The sequence below is a fragment of the Triticum aestivum genome, chromosome 1D (genome assembly GCF_018294505.1).
Source record: "Triticum aestivum cultivar Chinese Spring chromosome 1D, IWGSC CS RefSeq v2.1, whole genome shotgun sequence".
Classification (NCBI taxonomy): Eukaryota; Viridiplantae; Streptophyta; class Magnoliopsida; order Poales; family Poaceae; genus Triticum; species Triticum aestivum.
In genome coordinates, this window is record NC_057796.1 from 115,872,699 (window position 1) to 115,882,957 (window position 10,259).

General features: G+C 43.1%; 1 protein-coding gene across 30 annotated transcripts; it reads left to right on the forward strand.

The window, feature by feature from the left end:
- The first annotated feature begins 374 nt into the window (after window positions 1-374).
- Window positions 375-9,518, forward strand: LOC123180671 (uncharacterized). Of its 30 annotated transcripts, none has more exons than XR_006491183.1 (9): window positions 375-534; window positions 1,489-1,719; window positions 1,909-3,408; window positions 3,515-3,688; window positions 3,809-4,369; window positions 5,322-5,552; window positions 5,732-5,900; window positions 8,370-8,443; window positions 9,013-9,518. XR_006491183.1 is itself a non-coding variant. In XM_044592761.1 (8 exons), the coding sequence occupies exons 1-3, from the start codon at window positions 1,451-1,453 to the stop codon at window positions 4,264-4,266; spliced, it is 918 nt and encodes a 305-aa protein (XP_044448696.1). In that variant the 5' UTR covers window positions 1,171-1,450; the 3' UTR covers window positions 4,267-4,369; window positions 5,322-5,552; window positions 5,732-5,900; window positions 7,711-7,768; window positions 8,370-8,481; window positions 9,013-9,518. The 30 variants fall into 30 exon arrangements, 19 of the variants coding, with proteins under 19 accessions (XP_044448696.1, XP_044448706.1, XP_044448691.1 ...); XR_006491181.1 differs by having other exon boundaries at window positions 376-534; window positions 3,878-4,369; XR_006491184.1 differs by lacking the exon at window positions 3,809-4,369 and having other exon boundaries at window positions 378-534; window positions 1,909-2,712; window positions 3,342-3,408.
- Window positions 9,519-10,259: the final 741 nt, after the last annotated feature.

A 10,259-nucleotide genomic window follows, 5' to 3' on the forward strand; every position in this document is an offset into this window, starting at 1 on the left:
CGCTGGAGCTTGCATACTTTGTCAGCATTCTTAGGATTGACAAAACCTTCCGGCGTCACCCTCCCCTCCTCCCAAACGAGCCCGTGTTCCCCTCCCCCTCCTCCCACCTCAGGAACCCTAGCCGCCGCCTCCTCCTCCTCCCTCCCACCGCAGCCGCCTCCCCACTCCCCTCTCGTCCGCCCCGGGTGCGGAGGCGAGCTTCCCGGCAACGGTGGCGCCGGCTCGAGGCGGGGGAGCGGCCGATGCGGGGTCGGCTGGATCGAGGCGTGGGAGCGGCGGATGCGGCGGCGGCGGCACGAGAAGAGCAACGGCGGGGGCGTCGACCTATGAAGAGGCGAGAGGAGCGGTGGTGGCGGCGTCGAGATGTGAAGAGGCGCCGCACGGGCGCGAGACCACGGAGGCGGGAGCGGCTGCTTCGGGCCCCGATCTGAGAGGGTACGAGGTAGGGAAGGACGGCATCGTCGCCGTCACAGGTCTTCCTTCAATCCCTTTCGTTCCCTCTCCGGTTCATCCTCTTCCCATCCCTCGTATTAGGTAAGTTCTATTAGGATCCGGTGCCACCGTGCGCCATGATTTCAGATTGGCCTGCCTACTACCCCGAATGGATGTGCCACCCAGTCAGCCGAGTGATGGCAGAATATGCTTTTGTAGAACTGCATATCTATTTGTTATGAATCTAGAGTCTCAAAGCCAATAAGTTACTAAATCATTGACTGGCTGTTTCCATGTTTGTATTATGCGCTTCTCACTCGGCGAGGGGAGCATTAGGCCTCCTATGGTCTGGATTTCTCCAAATGATTAGGCTTTGCGAAAATTGTGTACGCATGTCTTACAGCCTAGGTATTGCTCTTCTAGATATACTCTATTGTTTCTGTTCGCTTAATTCTAATGAGTATCTAAACTTCTTCAGGCATATTGGACTTTTGAATCTATGTAGCCAGCTCTTTGGAATTTATGTAGACAAGTATTTTTGGTAATGATATGTATTTGCAAGCTTACTTCTCAGTTTTTTCTATTGTTGGGTATATATAGATAATTTCGTTGGGTATCTACAAAGTACATATAGATAATTTTCGACCATTTGTGACTGAAAGATTTTTGCCATAAGAAAATTAACTCTGTCGAGCAGTGCTCGTTGTCAAGGAAATGACGGGATATTGCTGAGCCTTATTGACTGGAAGAGGAATGCTAATCCTACAAATAGATCTATAATGAATTAGACTTGAGAACAATCAACAAATAATAAACAGTCCCAAATTTGTAGATGTTGTTTGATTCAAATACCGATTTAAGCATTTGGCGCATCTAAAATTCATCAAAAAGGATGCGTGATTTTCTGCCTAATCACTTAGTGTATTGTTTGGTAATCAGGTTATCCTGGACCTTTTTGGGGACAACATCACCAAGTTTTCTTCTTAATGCACTGTAAGTTAAAAAAAGTCAGTGACTAATGACTCTTCTTATCTCTCTGTTCACCCATGTGCTTAGCTGCAAAAATTCTAAAAAGATGCGCCTAATGACGGGTGGTGGATGTGCGTCCTCTAGGGCCTCGTCGGCCAGAGAAGGAGGGGAGGAGCGGTTGCCGACGAGCGAGGTGGCTCTGTTTGGACCGGCCATGGTGTTGGCTGTTGACTCCCACCGGTCTTGTCTCCCCCAACCCTTCCATGGAGCTCGCTTAGCCACCGGCCGGCACATCTTCTTCTCGCTCACAGCACCAAGGTAGGCAAAATTCTTTCTTTTTCCCATGATGTGATTTCTTTTGCTTGGATGGATTACAACTGGTTGGAGTAGCGGATGTGTGAAGTTTTGCCTGTAATCTAAATTCTGTATTTTATCTAGCTAAGTTAAGCAAAAGCTTGTTCTTTTACACCGACTGAAGCAAAATCATTCTCTTGCGAGCGAGCGAAGGGAAACGAGCCAGCGTACCCCTCCCCCTCCTCCCAAACGAGCCCGTGTTCCCCTCCCCCTCCTCCCACCTCAAGAACCCTAGCCGCCGCCTCCTCCTCCCTCCCACCGCAACCGCCTCCCCACTCCCCTCTCGTCCGCCCCGGGTGCGGAGGCGAGCTTCCCGGCGACGGTGGCGCCGGCTCGAGGCGGGGGAGCGGCCGATGCGGGGTCGGTTGGATCGAGGCGTGGGAGCGGCGGATGCGGCGGCGGCGGCACGAGAAGAGCAACGGCGGCGGCATCGACCTATGAAGAGGCGAGAGGAGCGGTGGTGGCGGCGTTGAGATGTGAAGAGGCGCCGCTCGGGCGCGAGACCACGGAGGCGGGAGCGGCTGTTTCGGGCCCCGATCCGAGAGGGTACGAGGCAGGGAAGGACGACATCGTCGCCGTCACAGGTCTTCCTTCAGTCCCTTTCGTTCCCTCTCCGGTTCATCCTCTTCCCATCCCTCGTATTAGGTAAGTTCTATTAGGATCCGGTGCCACCGTGCACCATGATTTCAGATTGGTCTGCCTGCTACCCCGAATGGATGCGCCACCCAGTCAGCCGAGTGATGGCAGAATATGCTTTTGTAGAACTGCATATCTATTTGTTATGAATCTAGAGTCTCAAAGCCAATAAGTTGCTAAATCATTGACTGGCTGTTTCCATGTTTGTATTATGCGCTTCTCACTCTCACTCGGCGAGGGGAGCATTAGGCCTCCTATGGTCTGGATTTCTCCAAATGATTAGGCTTTGCGAAAATTGTGTACGCATGTCTTACAGCCTAGGTATTGCTCTTATAGATATACTCTGTTGTTTTTGTTCACTTAATTCTAATGAGTATTTAAACTTCTTCAAGCATATTGGACTTTTGAATCTATGTAGCCAGCTCTTTGGAATTTATCTAGACAAGTATTTTTGGTAATGATATGTATTTGCAAGCTTACTTCTCAGTTTTATCTATTGTTGGGTACATATAGATAATTTCGTTGGGTATCTACAAAGTACATATAGATAATTTTCGACCATTTGTGACTGAAAGATTTTTTCCATAAGAAAATTAACTCTGTCACATATAGATAATTTCGTTGGGTATCTACAAAGTACATATAGATAATTTTCGACCATTTGTGACTGAAAGATTTTTGCCATAAGAAAATTAACTCTGTCGAGCAGTGCTCGTTGTCAAGGAAATGACGGGAAATTGCTGAGCCTTATTGATTGGAAGAGGAATGCTAATCCTACAAATAGATCTATAATGAATTAGACTTGAGAACAATCAACAAATAATAAACAGTCCCAAATTTGTAGATGTTGTTTGATTCAAATACCGATTTAAGCATTTGGCGCATCTAAAATTCATCAAAAAGATGCGTGATTTTCTGCCTAATCACTTAGTGTATTGTTTGGTAATCAGGTTATCCTGGACCTCTTTGGGGACAACATCACCAAGTTTTCTTCTTAATGCACTGCAAGTTAAAAAAGTCAGTGACTAATGACTCTTCTTATCTCTCTGTTCACCCATGTGCTTAGCTGCAAAAATTCTAAAAAGATGCGCCTAATGACGGGTGGCGGATGTGGGTCCTCTAGGGCCTCGTCGGCCAGAGAAGGAGGGGAGGAGCGATTGCCGACGAGCGAGGTGGCTCTGTTTGGACCGGCCATGGTGTTGGCTGTTGACTCCCACCGGTCTTGTCTCCCCCAACCCTTCCATGGAGCTCGCTTAGCCACCGGCCGGCACATCTTCTTCTCGCTCACAGCACCAAGGTAGGCAAAATTCTTTCTTTTTCCCATGATGTGATTTCTTTTGCTTGGATGGATTACAACTGGTTGGAGTAGCGGATGTGTGAAGTTTTGCCTGTAATCTAAATTCTGTATTTTATCTAGCTAAGTTAAGCAAATGCTTGTTCTTTTACAACGACTGAAGCAAAATCATTCTCTTGCGAGCGAGCGAAGGGAAACGAGCTAGCGTACCCCTCCCCCTCCTCCCAAACGAGCCCGTGTTCCCCTCCCCCTCCTCCCACCTCAAGAACCCTAGCCGCCGCCTCCTCCTCCCTCCCACCGCAGCCGCCTCCCCACTCCCCTCTCGTCCGCCCCGGGTGCGGAGGCGAGCTTCCCGGCGACGGTGGCGCCGGCTCGAGGCGGGGGAGCGGCCGATGCGGGGTCGGTTGGATCGAGGCGTGGGAGCGGCGGATGCGGCGGCGGCGGCACGAGAAGAGCAACGGCGGCGGCATCGACCTATGAAGAGGCGAGAGGAGCGGTGGTGGCGGCGTCGAGATGTGAAGAGGCGCCACTCGGGCACGAGACCACGGAGGCGGGAGCGGCTGCTTCGGGCCCCGATCTGAGAGGGTACGAGGCTGGGAAGGACGGCATCGTCGCCGCCACAGGTCTTCCTTCAGTCCCTTTCGTTCCCTCTCCGGTTCATCCTCTTCCCATCCCTCGTATTAGGTAAGTTCTATTAGGATCCGGTGCCAGCGTGCACCATGATTTCAGATTGGCCTGCCTGCTACCCCGAATGGATGCGCCACCCAGATAGCCGAGTGATGGCAGAATATGCTTTTGTAGAACTGCATATCTATTGTTATGAATCTAGAGTCTCAAAGCCAATAAGTTGCTAAATCATTGACTGGCTGTTTCCATGTTTGTATTATGCGCTTCTCACTCGGCGAGGGTAGCATTAGGCCTCCTATGGTCTGGATTTCTCCAAATGATTAGGCTTTGCGAAAATTGTGTACGCATGTCTTACAGCCTAGGTATTGCTCTTCTAGATATACTCTATTGTTTTTGTTCACTTATTTCTAATGAGTATCTAAACTTCTTCAAGCATATTGGACTTTTGAATCTATGTAGTCAGCTCTTTGGAATTTATCTAAACAAGTATTCTTGGTAATGATATGTATTTGCAAGCTTACTTCTCAGTTTTTCCTATTGTTGGGTACATATAGATAATTTCGTTGGGTATCTACAAAGTACATATAGATAATTTTCGACCATTTGTGACTGAAAGATTTTTGCCATAAGAAAATTAACTCTGTCGAGCAGTGCTCGTTGTCAAGGAAATGACGGGAAATTGCTGAGCCTTATTGATTGGAAGAGGAATGCTAATCCTACAAATAGATCTATAATGAATTAGACTTGAGAACAATCAACAAATAATAAACAGTCCCAAATTTGTAGATGTTGTTTGATTCAAATACCGATTTAAGCATTTGGCGCATCTAAAATTCATCAAAAAGATGCGTGATTTTCTGCCTAATCACTTAGTGTATTGTTTGGTAATCAGGTTATCCTGGACCTCTTTGGGGACAACATCACCAAGTTTTCTTCTTATTGCACTGCAAGTTAAAAAAAGTCAGTGACTAATGACTCTTCTTATCTCTCTGTTCACCCATGTGCTTAGCTGCAAAAATTCTAAAAAGATGCGCCTAATGACGGGTGGCGGATGTGGGTCCTCTAGGGCCTCGTCGGCCAGAGAAGGAGGGGAGGAGCGATTGCCGACGAGCGAGGTGGCTCTGTTTGGACCGGCCATGGTGTTGGCTGTTGACTCCCACCGGTCTTGTCTCCCCCAACCCTTCCATGGAGCTCGCTTAGCCACCGGCCGGCACATCTTCTTCTCGCTCACAGCACCAAGGTTGGCAAAATTCTTTCTTTTTCCCATGATGTGATTTCTTTTGCTTGGATGGATTACAACTGGTTGGAGTAGCGGATGTGTGAAGTTTTGCCTGTAATCTAAATTCTGTATTTTATCTAGCTAAGTTAAGCAAAAGCTTGTTCTTTTACAAGGACTGAAGCAAAATCATTCTCTTGCAGGCCATGTAGCTTACATTTTAACTGTTATTGCTGATTGGAGCCATTGCTATTGGCTATTTATACATAAGATGGAAGGTGAATTGAGATTTTTGTGAGGGGATTGGATTTTATCCAGATGGCTTGCTTCTCGTGATGAGACTGATACTAATGAACTAATGAAGACATGAAGGTTGCATCTTATCCCCATTTCCCTTTCTACATTTACCATTTAGTCGATTAACATACATTGTACTATTTCCCTTTCTACAGTTGCCATTTAGTTGATTAACATAGATTGTACTATTTTCGATTAAGCACACTATGGGTCAATGAATGTGGAATTAGCTACTTTTTATATCCCTGGACCATATATATTACATGCATCAGTACTTGATGGGAAGAGGATATGCTTTTGCTTTTTATTGTTACCCTTAATTACTACTTTTCTATGAACCCAAGGTTTAGGTTGCAGGCTCAACTGCATATCTATATTCTCTGTATGAATTTTTTAGCGAGCTTTGAAGTGAATGTGGTGATCAAGGCTCTAATATGTATTCTTTATTTGCATGAATGTTGTGTGCATATAGGTACTTGCAATGGAATCTTTTTCTCATAGACGAGAAGTACTTTGAAAACAGATTTTAAAAATTGATATAATTTTACAAGTGTGCAGATAGCTGACAAGGCAACAATGCTATTGTTCAAATGTAGTCGAGCCGGGCTTTTGGTGTTTTCGGTGCTATTGTTCAAATTTTGCTTTCTTAGATTCATTGCAACCAAAAGATTTGGTAATATTTTTTTTCTGGAAACATGGATACACTTGTTGGTGTTGTATACTGGGATCTGTAAGTATTGTCATAGGAATTTTTTTATCCTAAGGATTCACACAGATTGGAGGGGAATTAGTATCTAACATCTTGTTAAATGTACACAAACTGGTATATCTTCATGGCTTTTAAGCTATATAATTGTAGATGATAATTTATGCTTTGATAAAGTAATATCTTACTTCTCGGTGCTTGGATAAAATAGTATAGTTTGCTGAAAATATGTTCATACTTTATATCACAGAAGTACAAACTGACAATCAGCCTATGGTGAAGTTAAAAGAAGCAAAAGTATTGTGTGTATAATCATTAGATTTGTTAAGGTGAATCAGATTTATTTTTGCTGCTGCACGTAGAATGTAGTTTATTTTAATTCCTGTTGCTGCGTTTGGCCCTACATCTCGATGGGTGTGGCCGCTCCCTTGTTAGTTTGTTGCTCGATTTGGTTTGGTCCAAGGTAGGTCGTGTGTTGTCTACGTCTGTATATTCGTTGGCTGGATAAGAAGATTTTGCAGGTTTTTCTCTAGTTTGGTTGCTTCTGCTCTGAGTGTAGGTTCCTATGATTTCTAGACAGTGTATTGGTTCTAAGGATTGCTCGGTAGTTTAAAAGTGCTTTGATTTCCTTCTTGTCTTCACGCACAGACCATGAAGATGGCTAGGTTTGCATGGGCATGGGGTTTGGTACACCTGGCCTCTATTTAGATTTGTTAATAAATTCAGTTTATCACGAACACCATAAATGTGTTATCAGTTTACTATCTTGGGACATGAGCTATTTTTCAGTCAATGCGTGCCGAGTCCATTTGGAACTGAATATGTAGTGTTTTCTTTGAAACTGAGTAACTGTGGTTGAAATTTAGTTTCATTTAGACGAGCTACCCCAAGTATCATCAATTCATGATGGCTAATTTGTTTTGGTTCTTGATGAATCGGCCATGGTCCTGATTTAAGAGTTTTTATGTTATTTCTCCGCCTATTTGAGCTATTATCGTTTCTATTTAACACACACAATTGTAGCTGCCCTTTTTGATTCAGAAAAATGGTCTTCATGTCTCTGGTTTGGTTAAACATTTTCTCAGCATATCTCTATTCATCAGTCTTAACTCGCATAACATCCAATATAGTTTGTCTGATCCAGACTAAATGTTGGTTGTTGCTATGTTTTGTGTGCAGTCTATTTCTCTTCTATCTTGGTCATTAAAGATGTGTGACAAGAAAGAAATTTCAAAAGGTTTGATAATCTAGAATGCTCATATGGAGTTATTTGAACCAGTTCTTTTAGTAGCTGCTGAGACCAGATGTATCAGAAAAATTTAAAAGATACCAACAGTAGGGTTGACCAATAATGCTGAATTGATTCAGTCTTCAGGCCTTATGCACAATTTCCACAATGTTTAGATAATATGCTTTAATGCTCCTGTGCACTGCTTTAATGCTTCTGCTTGTTTGTCTGAATCTTGTTGTTCATTAATTTCTTGCCGCCTGCTGTTGCCCATGAGGGGGAGTCGGATCCATCATGGATAACCATCCCTGATGAGCTTTTAATACATACTGATGGTGACAAAATTGATGCCATTGTTCAGGTTGTATACAAAGATGTTCCTACTAGGTATTCTGACGTTGATTATCTAAAAGAAAGAGCAATTCTAACACCAACGAACCAAGTAGCTGAAAATTATAAACGAGTGCGTTCTATCTTTAGTGCCTACCAGTGAGAGAGTAACTAAGCTGTGTCAAGTGTCGATGCCTATGTTTTATATGCAAATACCTTTCCTCTTTTGCACAAACCATGCTTCCTGTACAATGATATTTAATAGCAGCAAACTAAACAGGTTGGTTAGGAAACTGAAGCTGCAGCTACTGAAGAGCCAAAGAACATTCTTGTTGAACAGTCTAAAGCCAAGAGGTAAAGACTCATAGTCTGTTACATCCAACCAGTTCAACGTAAGATATGGCGTGCCGCCTCTTGTTCTTCCTTTACCTTGTCTTATTTGACAACCAAAGCATCGTTCTCTGTGGCTCTCAAAAATGCTTTCTTCTTCACACGATGCATGTTATGCCATTTGATCAAACTACTTTTCTGCCACAGCTATATTCAAATGGATCATAGGCCCAATAAAACATCATTTTACTTCAAAATCTAATATACGTTTTATTTATTTTCCTGTTGCATATACAAGCAACTCTTCTTGTTGCATCAAAAGTAACTTGCTTCGTACATGCAAACTAATTAGCCATATAGTTAAATTAGCTACGTATTAAGATTCGGTACATCTACTGCTTATTTATGTTGTGTTCTATTTGCTGTGTCCAATCTTTATGCGCTTGTTATTTTTATCACACTGTAATCAAGCTTCTGTTCTTATAGCAATAAGAAACCTTGTGCAATCAAGCTTCTGTTCTTATAGCAATTACAGTTTTGATACCTCTGTTTCTTTATATCATCTTGTTGGGTTTCTGTTTCTCTTCATATAGGATACAGATATGTGATTCTCATGTGGTCCTTTCGCTGGAAACTTGCTAATCTTAGGGGTGCTGCTACTGGTGTAAAAACCGTTTTATCAAAAGAACTAAAGTAGTAGCTAATCCAAGCATTGCAGAATTGACGCAGAGGTTACGCTATATTGGCATGAAGTCAGAGCAGCGCGTGAAGACTACATAAGATAGTTTCTGGTGACCTTCAGTCTATATGTCCTAACCAACAGCAGCCACCTTTTATTTCGTATCAATCGATCCAGTATCTTTTCCCTTTTGGCGTCTCTGAGCAAGATATGTATAGCCTTTAGATTTCCGTTCGTGTATGATACTACATGTACACTTTAGACCTCATTACTGTCTCTGTGGTCAAAAGAAGTTTGTGATCACTTGTTCTATATATGTAATCAACTGCCCTTCTACTAATATTTTCAGAAGACTATTTATGTATGTTTACACTGGTTAGAGAAAATCATCACACTGCCAGCAGCAGTTTTTTATTTCCATATGTTTCAATTAAATCTTCTGACCAAATCATTTGTCTCTAAATATTTTTATGTGTACTCTTTCAATACTTGGCTTGCTCTTGGCCTTTGCGCCATTGGCGCAACAGGTCATCTAGTAAAGAGAAAACTCCTAGGCTATGGCACACTGCATGCACGCTAGTGCGCCATTTGTCGCAACCTGGGAAGGTGGGTGTGATCTTTGCAAAAAAAGAGAACTCCTTAATTAGTGACTTCGTTGATATGGAGAGGGTAATTCACAAGTGTTGGGCTGTTGGCACGTGTGGTTCTTGCCACAATGGGTTTTTGACTAATGAGTTAGCGAGAGCTCCTAAATGGTGCGAAGGCTATATCTCATTTATAGCGATTATACGTCTTGGCTCGCTTAAGCTTTTTCCTTCCCCTATCTTAAACTAGGCGGGTTTGTTTTGATTTTTTTTTCAATCGCTGGCTAGGTGGATTGTTCAGTGTAGCTTCGTTGGTTTGTTTGGTTTCTTTTATTGCTGATATGTGTTCGCTCGTTCGTCGGTGGTTCGTTGATGTGTTCGTTCTTTTTTATTTCTTTGTTGCCTTTTTTTATTATTTTCTTATTACTTCTTTGGTTTCCTTTATTTCGTTGTTATATTTTGGTCTTTGTTTTCTTTCGTTCTTCCTTTGTTTCTCTTTCGTTTAACATTTTTGCAAATTATTGATTAAATTATTTTCAATAAATGGTCAAACAATTTCATAAAATTTTCATATTTT

Bases quoted from the DNA above. Each gene is read 5' to 3' on its own strand.
- LOC123180671 (XM_044592760.1), top strand. From the start codon at position 1,451: ATGACTCTTCTTATCTCTCTGTTCACCCATGTGCTTAGCTGCAAAAAT. The intron at 1,720-3,457 runs GTAGGCAAAATT...CCATGTGCTTAG, and splicing joins TTCTCGCTCACAGCACCAAG to CTGCAAAAATTCTAAAAAGA. The intron at 3,689-3,848 runs GTAGGCAAAATT...CAACGACTGAAG, and splicing joins TTCTCGCTCACAGCACCAAG to CAAAATCATTCTCTTGCGAG.